This window comes from Rhinoderma darwinii, chromosome 7 (genome assembly GCF_050947455.1).
Source record: "Rhinoderma darwinii isolate aRhiDar2 chromosome 7, aRhiDar2.hap1, whole genome shotgun sequence".
Lineage (NCBI taxonomy): Eukaryota > Metazoa > Chordata > Amphibia > Anura > Rhinodermatidae > Rhinoderma > Rhinoderma darwinii.
In genome coordinates, this window is record NC_134693.1 from 96,167,354 (window position 1) to 96,193,190 (window position 25,837).

General features: G+C 45.8%; 1 protein-coding gene across 2 annotated transcripts in view; it reads right to left on the reverse strand.

Moving 5' to 3' along the window:
* The window catches only part of ADSL (adenylosuccinate lyase), a 74,677-nt gene extending 57,986 nt beyond the window's left edge, over positions 1-16,691 (reverse strand). Inside the window, exon 1 of one of the 2 annotated variants that reach the window (XM_075832314.1) lies at positions 16,605-16,691. Coding sequence is in view for 1 of the 2 variants with exons in the window: in XM_075832313.1 (XP_075688428.1) it covers positions 16,234-16,443 (210 nt within the window). In the remaining variant the exon portion in view is untranslated. Of the gene's footprint in view, positions 1-16,233; positions 16,522-16,604 lie in introns of those variants that run through there. The other variant, XM_075832313.1, reaches the window with a different exon arrangement.
* Between the last annotated feature and the right edge of the window lie 9,146 nt (positions 16,692-25,837).

Sequence of the window (25,837 nt, forward strand, 5' to 3'; positions counted from 1 at the left end):
ATTAAGACATGTTAACTTTATTCTGCGGGTCAACACGATTACGGCGAGACCAAATATATATAGCTTTTTTCTATATTTTACTACTTTTACAAGTAAAAACCTAAGCGTAAAAAATAAAATTTATTTTGTGTCGCCAAATTCTGAGTGTCATAACTTTTTTATTTTTCCGTCGATTAAGTGGTATGAGGGATTATTTTTTGCGGGATAAGCGGTCATTTTTAATGATAGCATTTTGGGGTACATGCAACGCCTTGATCACTTCTTATGGGAGAAAAAAAGATTTTTTTTTACAGCGTACACCGTGCGGGTTAAATAATGATATATTGCAAAAGTTCAGACTTTTACGGATGCGGCGATACCAATTATGGCTATTTACTTATTTTTACTATGCTCTAGGGGGGGGAAAACATTTAAAGAGGCTCTGTCACCAGATTTTGCAACCCCTATCTGCTATTGCAGCAGATAGGCGCTGCAATTAGGGATGCACGATGCATCGAAACTTCGATACTGTTTCGATACTCTGCATCCCCAAACGGTTCGATACCGCTATTTCCTGTATTTCGATACTTAGCTGTGCGTCCGCTCAGCTTACTATTGAAATACATGAAGAGAACATGGCGCGCGCACAGCACAGCGCCCACGATGTTCTTTTCTTTCAGTTGCCGCCCAGCTCGTCATTCATCCTGGGTGCGTCACAGAAGGAGGGTGTAACGCTCCTCCCTCCTGTTTCCACTGTCACCAATGAGAAGCTGCTTCTTTGTGTAGAGGCAGGGAGGGATTATGACACGGCACAGGCAGTGGGTTGATGTTGACGTGCCTGTGCAGCTCGCGCCCTAAAGTTTGGAGTCGAACCGCGCTGCAGTGTACTGTAGTCACAGAGGAAAGCAGGTATTAGAGCAGAATAAAAGCCTAAAATAAAGGCACTAGTATTTGTTACAGCCAGCATTGAGGAACATTAGGATTAATGTGACCCACATTAACCCTAATGTTGCCATTACTATTAAAGGGGTGTTCCCTCAAATCACATGAATCCCCTATCCATGTGTGATTGCTGGGAGTCGGCCACTGGGACCCCCAGCGATTAACTGGACTGGTTCCCGACCGCTGGTCCTTAAAACCCGAGCTATAGACTTTTTATGGCTCGGGTTTTAACTTGCTGCCCACGCGATCGGGCAGCAGAATGTCGGGTCTTCGGCTGTCAGTGACTGCCGGGGACCCTGAGGAGAAGACAGAAGCAGCTTTCGCTGCTTCTGTCTTCTCTGATTATTTGTACACAGTGCTCAATGAACCCTGTGTATATGAATAGAGACAGCGGCCGCGCCGCTGTCTCTATTCCTCCCGGTGATCATGTGACAGGTCACATGATCACCGGGTGCCGTTAGTGACAGACTGTTGCTGGGTCTAATCAGACCCAGCACAGCCCTATTGGTGACAATCGTCACTATGAGAGGGCTGATTTCCCCTGTAACTGGGGCTGCTGTGCAGCTCCAGTTACAGTGGAAAAGATGGTGTAAAAGAAAGAAAAAATATATATAAAGTTCCCCAAAGGTCTTCTTTGACCTTTGGGGGACAGACCATAGTAATAAAAAAATAGTAAAGTAAAGTGCAAAAAAAAATGTAATAATAAATACACATAAAATACCCACCCCAAAAAAATACCGTTCCCCCCCGCCAATCATTGTTGTAACGCTAGCGCTGACCCTAGTACCCTAATATAGACATGTAATATATTAAAATTTACGGTAGACAATGACGATCACAAATAAAAGGTCTATTTTAGGGTAAAACCATGTTATTACAAAAAAAAAATAGCTGAAATGTAAAAAAGCTTATTTTTTTACTATTATTTTCAAACTTTATGAATAAAAATTCTAAAATAGCAAAAAAGGTGCGTATAAAAACGATAAAAAAAGAAACCTGCATTGTCTACGGAAAAAACGTCGCAAAAATCACGTCGTTAGCCCAACAAATAAAAAAGTTATAGCCATTTAACGAACAGGTGCTAAAAATGGCTAAACGGTGTCTGGTCCTGAAGGCGCAAAATAGCCCGGTCCTGAACTGGTTAAATCAGTGCTCCATGAGAATGGAGCGTTGTAAGCATATTCAGCCAGCTTCATTGACAGCGGTCCCAGAAGACCCATAGAAATGAATGGAGAGCTAGCCAAGTATGCTCCATTCTCATGGAGTACTTTAGGGGACTTTTGGTCCCCTGTACTCCTCATCGCTGGGGGTACCAAAGGTCACACATGTATCTCCTACCCTGTGTTTGTGGAAAAACCGCTTTAATGTGAGGCACCAGGTGTATCAATTATGAGCCTCACATTAAGGCTTCATTCACACGACCGGACCGTGCAGAATTTACAGTCAGTAAATACTGCACGGATGGGCCGCGGAGTGTCAACCGCATTTGCGGACTGTGCTCCCAGTGATAAGTATAGGAGCGCAGCAGAGTGGATGAAATTTGAACAAATCTCCTCCACAAGCTGCATGTAAAAAAACGTTGATAAATTGACTTGCGGTGCGTTTTTTTAATCCACAGCATGTCAATATATGCTGCAGAAGCACTGCTTTTCTGTTGCGGGTTTTCCTTATTGAATTCAATGGGGAGTTAAAACCCGCAATAAATAGCGAATGTTGCAATTTTTGTGGCGGAAATGCTGCGATTCTGCTGTAAAAAATCGCAACTCTGAAAAAAAAACAAATCTTTTTTGGATTAAATGAATTAAAAAGTTTATACTTACCACTGGCCGTTGTCATAGTGACTTTCGTTTTCAGTGCAGCCTGGCCTCCTGGGATGACGCTTTATCCCATGTGACTGCTGTAGCCAATCACCGGCTGCAGCATCAGACCCAGGTGGCCTTCCTGGACGAGAACAGAAGCAAGTCTCACTATGGCAACGGAAACAGGGCCACTGTTTTCCGCAGTGGAGATTCAACCCAAAAGTCTGCACCACAATTTGGTGTGTTTTTTCGGGCTGAATTCCGTGCGGGTTCCAGGACGGATATGCTGCATACTTTTTATGCAGCGTATCCGCCCTGTGTGAACATGGCCTAATAGTAAGTTACCCAATCATGTATCTGACACATTAACCTAATGTTGCCTATTACAATTTTCAGATACTTAATGGGATAAATTACTATAATGTGAAGCACATGGTGTTTTGGACCTCCATAAGCCTCACATTAATAGTGACTAAACCAATCATGTACCTTGCATTAACCCAACTACCAATGCTCTTATGTTAGGTTTTCTGCTTGGCCACCGAACATTGCCCAGCATCCCAACCACTCCGCTGAGATTGGAGAGACACACGCAAACAGTGTAGCTTGAGCAGCGAGAAGGCAGGAACTAGCATGGCAACGCCAAAAACGGTAGATGTCCTCTCACGTCCACAACTTGTTGAAAAAAAGTGCTCAAGGAGTGAAGTGTGGACATACTTTGCCTACATTGCTGATGAAGACCGGCAGCCAACAGAAATGACAAAACCGGTGTGCAAAAGGTGTTATAAATCCCTCCACTGCAAAGCAGGCAACACCAGCAACTTGGCTAAGCATTTGGCCGACAATCACCCCGACCTGTACAAAGAGCTGAAAAGTCGACAGGTTAGCAAAGTTACGCTTTCTTAAGTGATTAGTGAAATGTCCTGTAAAGAATGTTCATAATTTTTGGTTAAGCTACACACCCCCATTATTGTGGCATTATAAACACCAATATTTCATGTGTAAAGTTAGCCCACATGAAATGTAACAATTATATGGGCTATGTGCTAAATATACTGTTAGCGATGGAAACACAAATATGTGGATCATCATCATGAGTTCACAAAATCACATGGTAAGACGAATAATTAGAACTGTTGAGAATGTAACAGTTTTTTGCGTCTAAGCTAATTATTCGTCTTACCATGTGCGCCACATATTAGTATATTTAGCACATAGCCCACATAATCGTTAAATTTCATGTGGGCTAACTTTAAACGTGAAATATTGGTGGTTATAATGTCAAAAACGGGGTGTGCAGCTTAAGTCCAAGTTACGAATATTCTTCTCACACTTTATTTTCCTTACACAGAAGCAGAATTCAACTTCTACCACTCCTTCAAGTTCATCCAGTCAGGCTACCATTGTCTCTGTGCTAGACAGAAACAGAAAATATGGCAAAGACTCCAAAGAAGCCCAAAGACTAAATAGAGCTGTAGCTGAGTACATCTGCATGGACCAAGTGCCCATATTTACGGTTGAGAAAAGTGGATTCAGAAATCTGATACAGCAGTTAGACCGAAAGTATGACCTGCCTGGTAGAAACTACTTCATGTATACAGAAATACCACAACTCTACAGTGAAATCCGAAGGGTTGTTGAGGCACAACTGGCTGCAGTTCCATTCTTTGCTTGTACTACAGACCTCTGGACAAGCAGAGCTACAGATGCATACATGGCTGTCACCATTCAGTTTATAACAGATCGATGGGAGATGCAATCTTGGTGTTTAGGCTGTACAGCTCTGCACACAGATCATACTGCAGAGAGTTTACATGAGGCATTTCAGGAAACAATAACTGAAGAGTGGAAACTGGACCTATCCAAAATGGCTGGAATAACAACAGATAATGCCTCCAACAATATCCGAGCATTTGGAGAATATAACTGGGTCCCATGCTTTGGCCACAATTTGCACTTGGCAGTAAACAAAGCCTTAGATATTGACAGAGTGGCAGCATGTCTGTCCAGACTACGTAAGACGGTCTCCGCCTTCTGCAGATCAAATAAGATGAGCAGAGCACTGAAAGAGAAACAGAAAACCCTGCAGATACCTGGACACAAACTCATTCATGATGAGCCGACCAGGTGGAATTCTATTTACGACATGGTAGAGAGGTTCTGTGAACAGCAGCAAGCTGTCTGTGCTGTTCTGGCAGAGAACCGCAAAAAGTGGCATCTTATGCCGAAGGACACAGATGTCACCATTCTGGAGACAGTTCGAGATGTGCTTTCACCAATGAGTGACTTGACAGATGCTTTAAGTGGTGAGAAAGACCCCACTCTTTCTTCAGTTCTTCCCTTGACATGGAAAATATATGCATGTGTAACAGAGGAGGAATCTGACCGCATTCTTGCAAGAGAAATGAAACAAAGGGTCAGAAATGACATGAAAAAGAGGTATGAAAATGAAAACTTGCAACTCATTCTCAACATTGCCACATACTTAGATCCAAGATTTAAGGAGTCGTTTGTGTCTATGGAAAAAGATGTGAAGGAAGAGCTTCTGCAGAGAGCTTCCAATGTTTCACTACCTGAAGGAGCAGAACCGGAGCATCAGAGTCAGAAAGAGTTCAGCGAGGAAGAACATGATGCAATGGGACAAGTAGCAAAGAAAAAAAAAACTGATCTGAAAAGCTTGCTGTCTAGCATCATAACCGAGAAAAGGGGATCAGCAGGCGGTTCTGCGGGTACAACTGAGAGTGAAGCATCATCGGACAAAACTCCTGCTGAAAAGCTTAGCAGTGAGTTCATGTTGTACAGCCAGATGAAGGAGATTAGTCCTGAAGAAGACCCACTTGCCTGGTGGCAGAGACATGCCACAAGTCTGCCTACCCTTGCACATTTTGCCAAAGCATATCTATGCGTTCCTGCCTCTAGCTGTGCATCAGAACGAGTGTTTAGTACCTCTGGCATAATCTGCAGTCCGAGGAGAATGAGACTGACAGAAGACCACATAGACACACTGGTATTCCTGGCTAAGAACCTTAAACAGGCAAAGAAACTCCCAAGCTTGTAATTTCAGAAAAAGAAAGAGGCCGGCCATGTTTTACATTTTCTTGTGTTTCGTTTTTTACATAGTCATTTTACTTGCAGTTGCTGAATTATAATTAAATTATTATTAGTTAAGCACTATTAAAGGGGTATTCCCATTTGAGACATTCATGGCATAGCCATAGGATATTCCATGAATGTCTGATAGATGCGAGTCCCACCTCTGTGACTCCCAGATCCTGGGACCCGCATCTATCAGACATTCATGGCATATCCTATATAGATATACCATTAAAGTCTCAGATGCTAATAACCCTTTAATTCCATGGTGCTGTACAGGGTTTACATAGTGGTACAAAGGAAAAGAGAACCCTTCCCGCGAGGGCTTAGAATCTAGGGAAGGTAAAAAAAAAAAAAAAACACTATAGATTTTATTTAAGAATGTTCTATTTTAAAATCAAACATTGGCAATCTGAACAATAAAAAAAAAATTCAATCCAATAAACATTTTATGTTTAGAAAATGGAAGGTTTTTTTGTGATTTTTTTTTGTTCTTGGCAAAGTATCGTTTTGGTATCGAAATCGCAATACTAAACGAAGTATCGGTATCGAAGTCCAAATTCTGGTATCGTGACATCCCTAGCTGCAATGTAGATTACAGTAACGTTTTTATTTTTAAAAAACGAGCATTTTTGGCCAAGTTATGACCATTTTTGTAGTTATGCAAATGAGGCTTGCAAAAGTCCAAGTGGGTGTGTTTAAAAGTAAAAGTCCAACTGGGCGTGTATTATGTGCGTACATCGGGGCGTTTTTAATACTTTTACTAGCTGGGCGCTCTGAAGAGAAGTATCATCCTCTTCTCTTCAGAACGCCCAGCTTCTGACAGTGCAGATCTGTGACGTCACTCACAGTTCCTGCATCGTGACGGCCACATCGGCACCAGAGGCTACAGTTGATTCTGCAGCAGCATCTGGTGACAGAGCCTCTTTAAAAGCATAATTTTAAAAAGGGGGGGTGTCTTTTGAACTTGTAATTATTTTTATTTTTTTTACATAAAAAAAAAAAAAAGTGTTTTATTAATTTTTACTTTTTTTTTTATATTAGTCCCCCTAGGGGACATCAACCAGCGATCGTTAGCACTATATACTGCCATACTAATGTATTGCAGTATATCGTGATTCTGACAGGCTTCTATTAAGCCCTGCCGGAGGCAGCGCTTAATAGGAGCACAAAGATGGCGGACCTGGGGGCCTTCATTAGGCCCCCAGGCAGCCATAGCAACCATCGCCACCCCGCGATTGCATGTTACAGGCGGTTGCCCCCCTCTTTCTAACGATTTAAATGCCGCGGTCGCTATTTACAGCGGCATTTAACGAGTGGGATCGCGCTCGAGCGCGATCCCGCTTGTTACTCTGGAGTGTAGGCTGTAACATACAGCCAACACCCGCATCGTATGGAGCGGGTTCACTCCGTGACCCATTCCATACTTCCCATACCCGACTTTGGCGTATTGGGTTGTCCAGGAATACATTTTATTTCTATTTTAACTTAATGGGACATGCACAATTAGCTTCCTAATATAATGTCTGGTTATATCTTGTGACGTTACTTCTAACGTGCGGTCACGTGACTGCACCCAGAGTAAATTTTTCACTTCCTCTGACGTTCCGTGCCTTTGCCGAGGCAGCACTTCCAGCAGAGCTGAACCACGGCACGCATCAACTAGGTTCACAGGCAGTGGGACCAGAGGCGGAGCTCTGAAGAGCTCATGAAACATCCTACCGGCCCACTGCCTGTAAACCTACTTGATCACGTGCCGGAAGTGCTGGCTGAGCAAAGACAGGGAATGTCGTCTCTGCTAGTACACGCCCACTCCTCCTCGCTCTCGCAGTTCCCACACTGCCTGTCCCTCTCCTCTCATCACCCCCCACGGCCCCACCCGGGGGTTACACACAGGGATGCCGGCGGTTACACACAGGGGTGGCCTGTGTGATCATTAGTGGGTGTTTGTGACAGTGTGCAGGGAGCTGGGTGACTAATTAGAGCAGGGAATAAATAACCTGTGAACATAGAGGGGCGTGGCAGTATGCAAATAGCTGAGATGATGTGGAGGGGGGGGTGTAAGCTGTCTCCTCAGATGCAGCAAGGGATCATGGGTATGGTGGGTTGCATGACCGGGAACAGAAGCAAGGGAAGTAAACAAGACTGGTAAAACAGAAGCTGGTTAGAAGGTTAGTGGGGTGTTTTAGGGAAGGCAAACCAAGGCAGGGGGGCACATTTTAGAAAATATTTTTTTTCCTGGCCAACTACTTTAATGAAATCTAAAAGAACTTTTTTTTTTTTTATATTTAAACGATCAAATGGCAAATGAATTACTAAGCACTCCACAATATGTCCCTGCAGCAAAAACAGGCGACTACATGAAAACCATCACAGACATGCTGGACATTAGAAAAACTATACGTGGGGCCGTGTTCTGCAGAAAGGTTATGATGAGGAAGAGAATTCTTGAGACTAAACATAGTCTACAACTAATCCCACCTCCAGCACGTCTAAAAATAAGAGGCGATCTTAACTTTCAGACTGCACTCACTACAAGGAGGAGCCTAGACATCTACTCTGCACATATATCCCACAGTGCATGGCCTTGGGCTTAGGGCCTGTTCACATCAGCGTTGGCTTTCAGTTCCGGGGTTCCGTCTGAGGTTTCCGTCGAGTGAACCCCGGAACGGAAAGTAAAACTGAAACCACAGCTTCCGTTTCAGTCACCATTTATATCAATGGTGACGGAAACATCGCTAATGGTTTCCGTTCGTCACCATTGCGGCAGGTTTCCGTTTTAATGACTGAATCAATAGCGCAGTCGACTGTGAACAGGCCCTTATTCAGACCAACGGTGAAATCGTCCTTGTGACGGTCGTTTGTTTTTCTTTTTTTAACGGCCGTCACACGGCTGCATGTATTTCTATGAGGCTATTCACACAGCCGTTGCTTTGCCGCACCGGTAAAAAAAATAAAAAAAAAAATAGGACATGTTCTATTTTTGTCCGTTTTCACAGATCCTTCAATACTCAAGTCTACGAGGGATCTGTAAAAACAGGTCCCACACAGGTGAAAGTCTGCTGTGAAAAAGGGCAGTTTTTCACAGCCTATCTGACACACGTTAGTCTAAAGCCCTTATGGTCACAACTATAAATCCGGTATACGGCGAGACTCCGAGGCTCTGTTTGCTGGACAAAATAGTGGAACATGCAGCATTTTTCTATCTGCCAAAATTACAGAAACCTGACAGAACCCATTAAAGTCAATGGATCCTGTCGGGTGCTTATGGTTTCAGTTATGCAACGGATTCGGCAATTCAGTTTTTCCTATTCTTTTCTTTTGATGGAACAGAATAACAGAAATCATAGCACAGATGTGAACAGAGCCTTAGAAAGTGTATTAGTATTATAACTTCCTACAGGCTGTCTTAAGCCACCCTAAGTCTTGGGCAACCCCTTTACGAACCAGGGCATGCCTGTACGTCCTGGTGTGGGGGGTTGAAGTATGGAGTGGGCGGACATGCTGAGCCTGCTCACGACACTGCACACTAAGCATCTGTTACATGGGGATTGGCAAGGGAACAACTAGTTCCCTTGCTGGCTATCGTTGGCATACTCACTGTTGCAGGGCTTCTTCAGGTCTGGTCACTCGTCTTCATGGGTTTGAAGGCGCCTCGATGACGTCATCGCCCCGTCGCGCTGCCTTGCCAGATCCCGTGCAGACGAGTGACCACTCCTGAAGAAGACAAGAGACAGTGCGGCACCATCTGCCGGGAGGCCGGTGCGGCACCATCTGCCGGGAGGCCGGTGCGGCACCATCTGCCGGGAGGCCGGTGCGGCACCATCTGCCGGGAGGCCGGTGGGGCACCATCTGCCGGGAGGCCGGTGGGGCACCATCTGCCGGGAGGCCGGTGGGGCACCATCTGCAGGGAGGCCGGTGGGGCACCATCTGCAGGGAGGCTGTAAATAGTGTCTAGGTGAATATGTGACCTTCCTTTGGGTGTTTTCAGGGGGCTGGGACAAAAAAAACCTGACCAATGAAATTCATCAGTTTTTTTAACGCCCATGAAAAACGGATGTCAAACGGACAGACGGACTGGAAATGGATGAAAATTTGGAGACAAACTGATGCAAAATGGCCATCAAAAAATGACAGTTTATGAGTTTTTAATGGACATTTTTTTTCACTGTCGTGTGAATAAGGCCTAACGGCCAGGAACAGAGAGCGCTCTGCTCCTGGCCGTTTAACCAATTAGATGTCACGGTCAATAGCAACCGCGGCATCTAAGCCGTTAGAAAGAGGGGACAGCCCTCCCCGATGGTTGTGATAGCAGCCCGAGGGCCTAATAAAGGCCTCCCAACTCTTTCTGCTCAGGCAGGACTTAACAGGAGCCTGTAAAAATGACAATACACAGAAATACATTAGTATTGCAGGGCATTGAACCAGCAATCACTGGTTGAAATCCCCTAGGGGACTAATAAAAAAAGTGTTAGAAAGAGTTTAATAAAATGTCATTAGTGTACCAAAAAAACAAAACAAAAACATTGTTCCTCTAAAGTACTGTATAAACAAAAAGTTTGTATCGCCGCATCCGTAAAAATCAAAACTATTACAATATAACATTATTTAACTCGCACGGTGAACACCGTTAAAAAACAAATAAATAAATAATTGAACGCCAGAATTACTGCTTGGTTACCTTCGCGCTAAAAAAAATAAATTATAAAAACCTCGTATGTACCAAAAAGTGGTACCAATAATAAAAAAAATACAGCTCGCCTTGCAAAAAATAAGCCATCTCAATGCTAAGTCAATGAAAAAAAATAGAAAAGGCTATGGCTTCCAGAATATGGCGACAAATTATTTTTTTTTAAAAACTATTCTTTGTAAGTAAAACATTAAAAACATATATAAATTTGGTATCACCGTAATCTTATTGACCAGCAGAATTAAAGGGTTATTCCCGAATCATATTTTTTTTTTTTAAATACATCCTAAACCTAAAAAAACTCTAAATCTAGTGTTAAAGAGGCTGTCACCAGATTTTCAAACCCCTATCTCGTATTGCAGACAATGTAGATTACAGTAACGTTTTATAAAATAGCTCATAACTTGGCCAAAAATGAACATTTAAAAAAAAAACGTTACTGTAATCTACATTGCAGCGCCGATCGCATGCAATAGGAGATAGGGGTTTGAGAATCTGGTGACAGAGCCTCTTTAATATTTTTAAAAAAAAACCTCCTTCCTGAACTACCTTTTTTCCAAGTTGATAACTCAGCTAGTGCTGGTTATCTTTTATAAAAGGGGGCGTGAGCGGCCTGATGTCAATCAAGTCGCTCTGCACTGTGCGCGCTCCCGACGGTGCTATATAATCTAGTTCTAGCAGCATCGGGAGAATGATCATCTCAATCTGTGTGAACACCTGTAACAACTCCACTCGCAGCACCAACGTCCCGCCTCGCGATCAGCTCCTTACACCCCCCTTGCTGCAACAATTGCAACCCCCTGTCACCCCACTTTGTAAACCCCTGTCCTATACCCCAGTCATGGCACCAACACCCCCCCTCTTGATAAGCTGCATCCCTCCCCCCCCCTCACCTGTGTGAACACCTGTAACAACTCCAAAAACTAGAGCCGACCACTGATGCATCCACCCGAGAGGCGGCCGGGCCGTCATCTAATGCACATGCGTGGATATGCACGCTCGCGACAACGCTGACATCCTCTCCTAAGGACGGAGAGGATATCATTGCGCAAGCGCGGCCACCGTTAAAGGAAACCAGCGGTGGCCGGATCCCTAAGCAACGAGCAATATAAAAAAAAAAAAAAAGGAAGAGGGGCTGTCGGTAAGATGGAGCCAGGATATCACGCAAAGTACAGCATTTAAAAAAAAATTTAAAAAAAGGAAGGTATTTACAAAAATGCCTAATTTTATGCTGTTAAAGAGGCTCTGTCACCAGATTATCAAACCCCTATCTCCTATTGCATGTCATCGGCGCTGCAATGTAGATAACAGTAAAGTTTTGTTTTTTTTTGTTTTTTTTTTAAACGATTGGTCAGCCTCATACACTCCTCTGTACAACACCCAGTTGGTAAAAAGTAAAAACACGCCCAGTTGTCCATTGAGAAACTAATTAGCATAAATCTAAACTAGCTCATAACTTGCTCAAAAATTATCGTTTTTCAAAATAAAAACCACTGCTGTTATCTACATTACAGCGCCAATCAGATTATGTAGGAGATGGGGCACTTATAATCTGGTGACAGAGCCTCTTTAAGGCTATGTTCACACTGAGTATTTTGGGGGAGGAATATCTGCCTCAAAATGCCGTTTGGAACTTTGAGGCAGATATTCCTCTCCCTGCACGCCGATTTTCGCGGCGATTAGCGCGCCGTTTTTCGCCCGCGGCCATTGAGCGCCACGGGCAGTTTTACTGCTCGCGGGAAAAAGACGCCGACGCCTCCCATTGAAATCAATGGGAGGCGTTCTCTGGCCGTTTTTGCCGAGTTTTGCGACGCGGTTTCCGCGTCAAAAAACTCGGCAAAATACCCCGTGTGAACATAGCCTTAGCTTTACAGGTATATTTATCAAGATGGGAATACCCCATAGGCCTCGTTTTCATGGCTGTTTTTGACGGATCCGTGTGCCCGTTTTAGCGGCCTTGTGCACTCCGTGTTTCCGTGCGCCGAGCATGGTACTGTCCAGGGTGCTGAAAGAGTTAATGGGCTGCACTGATCGGCGGTAACTCTTTCAGCACCCTGGACAGTACCATGCTCGGAAAACACAATTTTAATGAAATAAAAAAAAAATAAGTTCATACTTACTTTCCTCCTGTCCGGCCTTCAGTGATGACGTTTCATCCATGTCACCACTGCAGCCAATCACAGGCTGTAGTGGCAGTCACGCACATCAGGGTGACGTCAGAAGGCCGGCCTCCAGGGATGAAGCTTCATCCCACGTGACCGCCTCTGCAGCCAATCACAGGCTGCCGCGTCAGAAAGGAAGGTCGGACTGGAGGAAGAAGAGGGACTCATCACCAAGACAACGACCGGGTCCCTATGAACTGCTTTTTATTTTAAATCAGCAGCCTCTTTTCTCTATCAGTGATTGACAGAGACAAGTGGGTGCCGATTAGTGTAATATATCTGTAATGTATTTCTGCCCACCCGGCCGTTGCTAGGCAACGGCTCCGTCACACACGGATGCCTTCCGTGTGGCTTCAGTTTTTTTTGACGGCCCCATTGACTTGCATGGGGGTCACGGAATCTCGGACCAAAGTAGGACATGCTCTACTTTGGATCGGAACGGAGCAACGGGACCATCAAAAAAAACTGTAGTGTGCATGGCCCCATTGAAATGAATGGGTCAGGGTGCTAGCCGTCAGGAAAACGGATAGAGCCCTGAAGGAAAAAACTGAAGTGGGCATGAGGCCTTAGGCCTCATGCCCACATCAGTTTTTTTTCCTTCAGGGTGCTATCCATTTTTGTCACCGATCGCACCCTGAACTGATTCATTTCAATGCGCCCATGCACACTTCCGTTATTTTGACTGATCAGTTGTTCCGTTCAAAGTAGAGCATGTCCTACTTTGGTCAGTGATTCCGTGACCATGGGGCCCATAGAAGTCAATGGGTCCGTCAAAAAAATGGACGGCACACAGAAGGCTTCCGTGTGCCGTCCGTTTTTGACGGATCCGTTGCCCTAGCAACGGCAGGGCGTGACAAAGTTTACAGACTGGGACATGTAACAAGTTCAATACCTTCCGTTTTCTTAATGGAAACGAAACGGAAGCACAACGGCCGTTTAAAACGGAACGGACACTGAGTACACACGGAAAGCAAAACGGACACACGGATCCGTCAAAAATGGCCGAGAAAACGGTGATGGAAGTGTGCATGAGGCCTAAGACCCCATTCACACGACAGGGTTTCCCGTCCGGGTGCCGGCCATTCATAAATCGGCCGGCACCCGGCTGCATTAGGAATAATAGACCCCTAATGGGGCTATTCACACGACCGATTTTTTGACGGCCGGGAAAACCGGCCGTCAAAAAATAGGACATGCTCTATCTTCGCCCGGGTACCCGGCCGCCCGGCTCCCATAGAAGTCTATGGGGCCGGGTAATACACCGCCATCACCGGGATGTGTCCCGAGTGATGGCCGGGTTTTCCGGAGCTTGCGCTCTATCTCCTCCTCCTCACAGCGCAGAGTGCATGTGAGGAGGAGGAGTTGATGCCATTCTGACGAATGGCATCGCTGTACACTGTGTGGCAGGGCCGGGGTGTACAGCATGTGGAAGGGAGCGCTGCGCTGGCTCCCTTCCCCTGCTTGAAAAGCACCCTGGCCCGGCGACACCTTCGATGGCGCCGCTAGCAGCTGCAGCAGCTGCTACTACTGTAGCGACGCCACTATAGCAGAGCGGGGAGGTATCTCCCCGCTCTGCTATGTGCTAGCCGCACTTTAGCTCCTTGAAGGAGCGGAATCCCCGTGTTTTCGGGGATTCCGCTCCTGGACAGAGCGCTTGGTGTGTCTGTCCATATCTGGGCAGTGACATCAGGGGAAACACATGGGGATTCCCCTTCAGGAGTTGCCACTGATGTCACTGTCCGGATCGGCCCGGCCCGGCACGGATGCAAAACTTAATGCAAACCGGCCGGGCAAAATGGCCGATTTTAGCGGCCGACACTCGGGCTCGGGAACGACTCGGTCGTGTGAATCCCGCCTTAGGCTATATTCACACGACAGTGGAAAAAAAAATGGCCTTTGAAAACTGATCAACGGTCAGTTTTTCATGGCCATTTTACATCAGTGTGTCTCTAAATTTCCATCCATTTCCAGTCCGTCTGTCTGTCCGTTTTTAATGTCCGTTTGGCATCAGTTTTTCATGGCCGTTAAAAAAAAAAAAAAAAAAAAAAAAAAAAAAAAAAGAAGAAGAGGGATGAATTTCATTGGTCAGGCTTTTTTGGTCCCAGCCCCCTAAAAACACCCAAAGGAAGGTCACATGTTCACCTAGACACTATTTACAGCCTCCCTGTACATGATGCCACACGGCCCCCGATGTAGAGGATGCGACACGGTCCGACATCAATGCCCTTCATACTTACCGATGCAGCGCTGTCTTCTTCAGGTAAGGTCTCTCGTCTTCATGGGATCTGCGGCGACGTGACGACACTCACCGATGCAGCTCGTCTTAACGTGTGGTCTCTTGTTTTCACGATATCTGTGAAGGTGGCGCAATGATGTCATCGTGTCGCCTCGAGAGACCACACCTGAAGAGGTCGGCGATGCACCAGTGAGTGTCATCGAGCCGCCGATAGCCAGCAAGGGAACTAGTAGTTCCCTTGCTACTCCCCATGTCACAGATCTGTTTTTAACCGTTGTTACATGTATTGACAGCCATTAAAAATTGATTCATTGACTTCTATGGGGCCGTCAAAATGGCCAAAAATAGGACGTTATATTTTTTGACGGCCATTATTCATGGGCCGTTAAAAAAAAACGGCTGTGTGAATACACCCAAAGAACATCATTGTTCTGAAAACGGCTGTTAAAAGAACGGCCATCACACGGTCGTGTGAATAAGGCCTTACGTTAAGCTGCGGTTTTTATCGAACGGTGAGCGACATAAAAACTAAACCCAAAAAGAAATGGAGGAATCAGTTTTTTACAATTCTACCCTACAAAGAAATGTCTTCCAGTTCCCTAGTACAGTATACGGCACTTTAAAAAGAACTCATAGAAACTACAACTCATCCTGCAAAAAAATAAATAAACCCTCACACCACTCCACTGACTGGCTGAAAAATAAAAAATGTTATGGCTCTTGAAAGGCGGGGAGTGAAAAACATAAAATAGTTGACTGCAAGGAGTTAAGGCTACATGCACACGTTGCATAAATTGGTGCAGAAAAACGGAATTAAAACCACAGGATTTAGGAGCAGAAAAATTCTGCAACATGTATAGATTACTTGAAATCTTATTTACTTGGCCGATACTGTACGCTGCAGAAGAATCTGTGTGGCAAATCCGCGCTTAACATGCATTGTGTGCATTTGGCATAAATCTAAGTTCACATCTGCACTGACATTCGAGGTTCCAATCACTGTAATAAACGGAAGCCATGATGCCACAAGACAAACTTGCACGGTCCTTGAATGGCAGTGCGACTATTTAGATCTAGAACTGGAGCAGGTGTTTGACAGTAGACCAGGGGCGGAGCTTGTACCTGTTCTGGAATATCCACTAGAAACATTTATCAGGACCAGTGCGACATTGACCTCGCTCAAACTAATGCATGCGTTCATGGCGACAAGAACCATCGCTGCGACACATACCTACAGCGCGCACACGTGTTTCGTAACTGTGGGACGCCTGTGCGCTGTATGGAGCCCGCAATCACGCACACCCTCGTCCCCGCCCGTAAAGTTTACTTTACCCGCTCGGCCTGCGCTAGATACAACCAGAGCCGCCTCCAAGTCTGGAATTTTTTGCTGTCGCTGAAGTTGAAGGCCATTTCACGGCTGGCATATCGGGACACCAGAGGCGACCGGTACCGCAGGACTTCTTCTGGTCCATGGGCAAGCGGCGAGACGCTATCCGTCACTCTTGCCACAGACTCTCCGCTCAAACCACTGCTTGCATCCATCTCCTGAAGGAACTGTTCTTCAGACTACAGAAAATGAACTTGCCACTTCCAATATGGCAGCTTCCATCTGCTGCCGCCTGTCACGTGTAGCCATGTGACTCCACCATCTTAGATGCGGCAATTAAAGTGCCTGCTACTATTACTATGGTAACATTGTGTACCTCATTGCTTGTACTCGTGTCTGTTCATTCAAGACTTTACAAAGTAGTGCGTAGGATTTTTAAGCGGCCGCGGGGTCACGTGCTATTTTTGAAGTTATTTTTTTAAATACAATCGGGGAGATATTAAAACTGGTGCAAAGTAAAAGTGGAGTAGTTAACCATGGCAACCAATGAAATTTCACCTTTCATTTCTCAGTGGCTCTTTGGAAAATAAAAGCAGAGAAGCTAAGACCTGATTGGTTGCCATGGTCAACGCTCCACTTTTCCACATGCCATGGACTTTTGAATAAAGTACTAATGCTTTATTTCTGTTTATATAGTGCCAACATATTATACAGCGCTGCACAGTAGTTGCCCTCAGTCACAAGTTAAATACTCTTTCTCGCTCATGTGATTTGGGAACACAGAAGTGGTTAGTCATTTCGGGATTAGGAGTAGTTTACATCTGCGTTGGAGGCTTTGTTAGGGGCCTCCGTCGCAGATCCGGCCGAGATTACCAGAGACGCTATTGTCTCCAGTAAAGCCATGGACATCCCTATGGAAAGCCAACGGAACTATTAAAGGGAATGTGTCGCTAGAAATGTAAATTTTATTTTCCAGTTAAACAATTAGTATATAAGTGATTACACATTGTTTTATTTTTTTTAATTTTTTCACAAGTCAGGAAATATTGTAAATTAGATTCTAATCTATAACATTTCCATGTGCTGGCCACTAGAGGGAGCAGTTCCCAAAATTGCAGCATGGTCACTGTGGTAAAGCAACCTCATTGATTTATGCTGCAAATTTGGGGTGGACACACACTCCTCTAATGTCCTCACACAATCCCCCCTCCCTTCTTCTGGCTAGTGCCAGGAGAGGGAGGGGTTTGAATGTCTTTAAACCTCCTACACTGTGTGCCGCCATTTTCTGGCCGACTGCACAGTGGTAGGAGGTTCTACACATAAATTACCTGCTCCTGCCGCCGCATCCGCTCGTCTAGCAAGTTCTTGCCGCCTACGCTCCTCTTCCTTGCGCCTTCGCTTAGTTGAACATATGGCCGGAAGCCGCTGCCGGAAGTAGTCATCTTACTGTACGGCAGTGGCTTCCGTTCCACATGAAAATGGTGCCGGATTTCGCTCTACGAACAAGCTTCGTTCTAGTCTGTGTGGGAACTGCGCATTCGCAGTTCACACACAGACGGCGCACGCTTCTGAGAATGGAACGGCTCCCGTTCGCATTCTCTATAGGGTTGTATGTGCCGTATAGCATCTCTGTATGTGTCGTTAATCAACACATACAGAGATGAAAAAAAAAATGGCAGCCCCCATAGAGAAGTAAAAGTATGAATACATTAAAAAGTAGAAAGTGACAACACAAATAAATAAAATTTTTGTTTACATTATATTAAAAGCAACATAATAATAAAAAATAAATAAATCATGACACCTTCCCTTTAAAGTCAATGGGTTCCGTCTGCCGCCAGTGGTATCCGTGTTCCGTGGTATCAGTGTGCAATGTAGCCGTTGCTTCCGTTTTTCCCTTGTTCTGCTCCTTTGATGGAGCAGAACAATGTAACCACAACGCAGGTGTAAACTTAGCTTTAGGGGAGTGTATTATTCTCCCCAAACCTTTTTCCAACTTACTTGCCCAGGCCTCCCACCACTGCATTTTTTTCCTCCGTGACCCCTGTACTCCTTTGCGATGTCTCTTCCACCTAACCCCCCAGGCCAGGCTCGCTTTGTGTGGTCGCATCACACAGTTTTCTCTTCGCCTGCTACATTGTCTGACCTCCTTCTTTGCTCGCTCATGATGCAGGCTTGCTGTGTCCTCCCCTTCTCCTACCGGTGCTGGAGCCAGGGACATTCAGCCTACTAGGCCGCAACACCATGCATCTGGCCTACCAGGCCACACTCTTCTGATTCATTGGGCAGTTTATTCCACCTCCTCCTCTGCCCGCACAGTACAGGCTTACTCTGTCCGCCTCTTCCTTTTTCCCTTGGAGCTTGAGTTGGGAAATGGGGCTCCTTTACCCCTTAGTGACCACCAATACGCCTTTTCACGGCGGTCACTAAGGGGCCTTAGGCCTCATTCACACGACAGGGTCCGAGTGTCGGCCGATAAAATCGGCCGTTTTGCATTCGTTTTGCTTCCGTTCCGGGCCGTGTTGCCGTTTTTAACGGCCGATTTTATTTCAATATATTTTTATTGAGAAAAGTTTTATAACATGTGAGCTTGACATGCAGCCCAGCATAGATTATATAACATAAGTTTATGCGGCACGCAGGCCTTAAAAGAGGCTCTGTCACCAGATTTTGCAGCCCCTATCTGCTATTGCAGCAGATAGGCGCTGCAATGTAGATTACAGTAACATTTTTATTTTTAAAAAACGAGCATTTTTGGCCAAGTTATGACCATTTTCGTATTTATGCAAATGAGGCTTGCAAAAGTACAACTGGGCGTGTTGAAAAGTAAAAGTACAACTGGGCGTGTATTATGTGCGTACATCGGGGCGTGTTTACTACTTTTACTAGCTGGGCTTTCTGATGAGAAGTATCATCCACTTCTCTTCACAATGCCCAGCTTCTGGCAGTGCAGATCTGTGACGTCACTCACAGGTCCTGCATCGTGTCGGCACCAGAGGCTACAGTTGATTCTGCAGCAGCATCAGCATTTGCAGGTAAGTAGCTACATCCACTTACCTGCAAACGCCGATGCTGCTGCAGAATCATCTGTAGCCTCTGGTGCCGGTGTCCTCGCTCGTCTGACACGATGCAGGACCTGTGAGTGACGTCACAGCGTGATCTCTGGAGAACACAGCTGTGTCTGCACTGCCAGAAGCTGGGCGTTCTGAAGAGAAGTGGATGATACTTCTATACACAACGCCCAGCTAGTAAAAGTAGTAAACACGCCCCGATGTACGCACATAATACACGCCCAGTTGTACTTTTACTTTTCAACACGCCCAGTTGTACTTTTGCAAGCCTCATTTGCATAAATACGAAAATGGTCATAACTTGGCCAAAAATGCTCGTTTTTTAAAAATAAAAACGTTACTGTAATCTACATTGCAGCGCCGATCTGCTGCAATAGCAGATAGGGGTTGCAAAATCTGGTGACAGAGCCTCTTTAAAGGAGACATAAAAACATATGGCAAGTACAATTTTAATCATGTTTGTAAGCTTCTTGAACCTGGCCATATATGGCTTTATTAAAGGTCTATCTGCCTTATCCATGCCATACCTGTTCAGGCATACCCGCGTTATCTATCAGGGGCAATTCTTTTGTTTTTGACAACTGATAAACAATAACACAAATAAACCAACAAAATAAAATAACATAAAACAGGTGACCACCATGAGAGCTTAGTAAAGTAAATATATGCATTAGTAAGCTCCTCTTCTGCGTATGAGATAGTGACCTATGTACAGAATAGGTCAGGTTTAACGGCCGATTTTGACCCGTTTTGCATCCGTTTTTTTCCCTGTCCGTTTTAAAATCGGATGAATTTCATTTAACTTTGTTGACACACACAGCCCTTGTAGATAATGCCACCCAGCCCCCTGTAGGTAATGCCACCCAGCCCCTGCAGGTAATGCCACCCAGCCCCCTGTAGGTAATGCCACCCTGCCCCTTGTAGGTAATGCCACCCTGCCCCTTGTAGGTAATGCCACCCAGCTCCTTGTAGGTAATGCCACCCAGCTCCCTGTTGGTAATGCCACCCTGCCCCTTGTAGGTAATGCCACCCTGCCCCTTGTAGGTAATGCCACCCTGTCCCTTGTTGGTAATGCCACCCTGCCCCTTGTAGGTAATGCCACCCAGCTCCCTGTTGGTAATGCTACCCAGCTCCCTGTTGGTAATGCCACCCTGCCCCTTGTAGGTAATGCCACCCTGCCCCTTGTAGGTAATGCCACCCTGCCCCTTGTAGGTAATGCCACCCTGCCCCCTGTAGGTGATGCCACACAGCCCCCTGTAGGTTGCACCCATACCCCCCCTCCACATTCCAGGAGAAGTCACTGACTTCAATGTCCATATATGGACAGTGTAGTCACTGACTTCTCCTGGAGAGGAATTCCCTGCCACAGGTCGGGAATTCCGCTTCAGAAGTGAGTGACATCACATATGGATAGTAGTCACTCACTTCTCCTGTAGCGGAATCCCCGGCCATAGCGTCGGGGATTCCGCTGCAGAAGTGAGTGACATCGCTGTGTCCATATATGGACAGTGTAGTCACGCACTTCTCCTGTAGTGGAATCCCCGGCCATAGAGTCGGGGATTCCGCTGCAGAAGTGAGTGACTTCGCTGTGTCCATATATGGACAGTGTAGTCACGCACTTCTGTAGTGGAATCCCCAATTCCGACTCCTACAGGGAGCAAAAAAAGACCCTCCTCCTCCTCACATGCACTCTGCACTGTGAGGAGGAGGAGAGAGAGCACGAGCAACGGAATACATGGCCATCACTCGGGACACATTTCGGTGATGGCCGTGTATTACCCAGCCCCATAGACTTCTATGGGTGCCGGGCGGCCGGGTAAACGGCCGAAAATAGGGCATGTCCCATTTTTTGATGACCAGGTTTCCCGGGCCGTCAAAAAATCGGTCGTGTGAATGGCCCCATTAGGGGTCTATTGTTCCTAATGCAGCCGGGTGACGGCCGATTTATGAACGGCCGTCACCCGGACGGGAAACCCTGTTGTGTGAATAAGGGCTTAGAGTAGGCCGCCGACTTTTCACAGCAGCCTAGTCTAAGTCCTGCATGGGTGCCCCGTGCAGGCTTGAGCGGGTGCTTGGCTGTCTGATGACGCCGGGCTCCTGCTCCAACAGTAGCGATCAAGTTTACTTCGATAGCGGCCGTTTAACCCATTAAAGCATTTGTCGTTTACAGAGGAAGGGAGGTCCCTCTGTCACACATCGGTGGCCCGCAAATGCAATTGTGAGCCTCTGATGAGGTGCCATGGCAGCCTAACAGGCCCCAGGCCTGCCATGGCTATATACCTATTAGGCTATGCCAGAGGCATGTTTCACTTTATGTGTTAATAACTTCGGAATGCTTTTACCTATTCAAGCGGTTGTGAAGTTTTTTTTCTCGTGACACATCTTATATATATTTTCGAAAGTTTGTTTGAAGCCCGATTTTTCATTGGTTTAAAATCAGGGAAAAAAATATTTTGGATTGGACACGTGTTCCCCAGGTAATGGATTGCACTGACAGGCTCCGCCCCTATTGATGATGTGGCAGGCCATAATTGGCTGCAACGTACATCATTTGATGACTTCTGGGATATGCAGTAAGGACTAATCCCTATCACTGGTCATTTATAATCAAGCACCACAGTAATACCGCATGCAGATCACACATCGATGTCAGTGACATCTGTATAACGTGTTCTTATATAAAACACAGCTGCCGCAGAACCTCTTATTCAGATGTACAGAACTGTAGCTGTCCCATTCATATGTCGCAAAATCGCGGTAAAACGCCACGACCGCTACGTCTGAATAATCCCGTCAGAGATGAGACCCTCATGATTTTTAGCTACGAAAAAAAACCGCATTGAATTTGTACCTGACACCTTTGTTCCCAGGCTCTGTCCTCCATCATTGTGTGCAGCCGCCTCAGCTCCATCCTGCAGCCGCTTCTCGTGCGCACCAAATGCATCACGTGACGTCCCCAGTTTCCCGCGCTGTTGCGTCCTCACAGGAAGCGGGTGAGTAAGGTGGGCGGCCGCCGCCTCAGTTTTGGGGTCACATGTGTGGAGTTTGAGGTACAGTGGGGGCTCTTCTCCCTCCACTGCCGATGAATGTCATATCAATGCAGGAAGCGGTCTGGACGGTGAATCCCGGAGGAAAGGATTACTAGGGGGAGTAGTGGTTACCCTGAGTGCAGTAGTCCTCTATGTATCCTCTCACTGAGGGCATGCTGAGGGTTGTTGTACCTCCTCAGGTGCAGAGCTGCTCATCTATTAAATAGACACGTCGTCTGTATTGTGTGAAACTACAACTCCCAGCATGTGGCCGCACCACGCGTAGAGACCAGAAATACAGTGACAGGACTGCAAAAACTCATTTTATTAAGAATGAAAAAAAAAATATATAAGGTGATTGACGTATTAAAACATAAGTGAAATATAGAATAACTGGTATATAATATATACATAAAATACCTGCAACCGGTGTATAACGATACATAACTGGAGTATAAAACATCGATGCCAAATAGGCATGAATTAGAAGTCCCCGCCCCTCATCCACCACTGGCTTAGGACTTTTATTTTCTAAAGGGAATAAAACATTTTTGATCATGTGATCATAGTGTTAAGGATATTTAATGGTGCTTCCAATAACATTGGGTCCGGTGTCACCAGTATTCCACCCGTACTTACGGACCAGTTTTCTTTGCACTAGTCGGCAGCCTCTTCTCTCTATCAGTGCTGGAAAGAGGGAAGAGGCAGCCCTTTCGGGCAGAGTTTCCGCAGCGATTGAAAGTTCATACGTACCGTTGTCTTGGTGACGCGTCCCTCTTGACATCCAGTCAGACCTCCCTGGATGACGCGGCAGCCTGTGATTGGCCTGTGTTTGGCTGCAGCGGTCACATGGGATGAAACGTCATCCCGGGAGGCTGGACTGGAGGAAGAAGCAGGTAAGTTAACTTTTGATACTATTTAATTATTATGCGGGTCTTGCTCCCATATAAAGTATGGAAGCACGGTCCGTAAAAAGCAAAAACAGGACGTGTCCTATCTTTTGCGTAGCCTTTCTACGGCACGGACACCTTCCTGTAAATATACAGGAAGGTGTCCATGGGCAATAGAAATGAATTGGTCCGTAATTACGGACTAATTCTACGGTCATTTGCATGGGGCCTTACAGCACATATTTGGGTATTTAAATAGTGAGCTTTTAGGGTATGTTCACATGACAGCGCAAAAAACGTCTGAAAATACGGAGCTGTTTTCAAGGGAAAACAGCCCCTGATTTTCAGAAGTTTTTTGAGCAACTTGCCTTTTCGCTGCGTTTTTTACGGCCGTTTTTGGAGCTGTTTTTATTGGAGTCTATGAGAAAACGTCCCAAGAAGTGTCCTGCACTTCTTTTGACGAGGCTGTAATTTTACGCGCCGTCTTTTGACAGCGACGCGTAAAATGACAGGTCGTCGGCACAGTACATCGTAAAGCCCATCGAAAGTAATGGGCAGATGTTTGCCGACGTATTGCAGACGTTTTTTCAGACGTAATTCGAGGCGTAAAACGCCTCCATTACGTCTGAAAATAGGTCGTGTGAACCCAGCCTTACTCTATTTATACCATAAGTCAACCTCCCGAGCAACGCTGGGTATAAAAGCTAGTTGGACTTTATGTTACTGGTAAAATTTGCTCTATACATTCAGTATTTAATTGTGAATAGCTCCAAAATTAAGCGAAAAATTGCAAAAATGTACATTTTTCTAAATTTAAATGTATCTGCTTGTAAGACAGTCAGTTAAACCACACAAAATAGTTACTAGTTAACGTTTCCCATATGTCTACTTTAGATTGGCATAATTTTTTGAAGATTCTTTTATTTTTCTAGGACGTTACAAGGCTTAGAACTTAAAGGGAACCTGTCACCAGCATTTCACTTATCGAACTTTACTTATCACTCACTGGCCGCTGCTATCAAAAGTTAATTGCCGTTATCCCCTCTCCTAAACTCCTTCTCTAACTGTAAATAATGGTCTGCCAACATTTTGCGCCTTTTATCGTAATAATCCGGTGTCACTTTATGCGCACACCCCAGAAGAGGATATCAATACACAAACGTGGGATTTTGTGGGGGGAAGGCGAGGAGTTGTCAATCAAAAGTAAGGAGGCGAGGTAAACTCAGAAAGACTTGAGGAATGAGGATATGACTTTTTTCAAATGAAGATTTGACTCTTTTCAAACAAAGATTTGACTCTTTTCTGCTCATTTGCATACGGTGTGGGAACACTAAAAAGCTGAATACTAAAGCTACAGAGCCGACCAAGAAGACAATTATAGGTTATATAGAAATGATTTTTCACCCACTACCACCAGGTAGTGCTGGTTTAATAGGTGAAATGCGGGTGACAGGTTCCCTTTAAAGAGGTTCTGTTACCACATTATAAGTGCCCTATCTTGTACATAATATGATCGGCGCTGTAAATTAGATTACAGCAGTGTTTTTTATTTAGAAAAACTATCATTTTTTACCTATATTAGCTTTATGCTAATTACTTTCTTAATGGACAACTGTCACGAAGCGGGTTAGTGGACCCACTAGGCCGAACCGCCGTAGCGGGAAGGCAGCTGGCCAAACCACAGGAAACCCCAGAAATACAAAGTCCCGTACAAGGGTACCTGGATAGTCCAGACGGTGACCAAAGCTCTGGCACAGATGAGATGGGTGCAGCAGATGGTGCCAAACGTGGCGGATGACAGGAGCCGCAAGTTGCGTCAGACGTGGCGGATTCCTCCGGACGTGGCAGATGACACAGGACGTGGCAGATGACACAGGACGTGGCGGATTCCTCCGGACGTGGCGGATTCCTCCGGACGTGGCGGATTCCTCCGGACGTGGCAGATGACACAGGACGTGGCAGATGACACAGGACGTGGCAGATGACACAGGACGTGGCAGATGACACAGGACGTGGCAGATGACACAGGACGTGGCAGATGACAGGACGTGGCACGACTTGATACTAAGGCAAAGCATGGGAAACCGGAACGGGGAACAAGGCACGGGTAAAACCAGGAACGGGAAACACTAAGGGACCATTTGCAAGACAGACTGGGAAAACTAACAACACTCAGGCAAGGATTAGAAGGCCAGGGGCCTTCTCATAGACCAGGAAATCGAGGCAGTTGATGATGATGACGATTTCCTATTTGCGCTGGCCCTTTAAGGCCAGGCGCGAGCGTGCGCGCGCACCCTACGGGACACAGCCGAACGGAGCGGAAGTGAGCGCTGGCGTCTCCAAGGAGGGAGACAGACCAGCGCTCACAGATCCATGGCTGCGGGCGTCAGGAGGTGAGTAAACCCGACGGCCCGCGGCCATAGACGCTACAGTATCCCCCCTCTTACGCCCCCTCTTCTTGGGGCCAGAGTGAGAGAGGAACTTTTTAATAAGAGCAGGAGCGCTGATGTTCTCTTCTGGCTCCCAGGACCTCTCCTCAGGACCAAACCCTCTCCAGTCCACCAAATAGAAAGTCCTTCCTCCTACCTTTTTGCAGTCCAGGATCTCCTTTACCTCAAA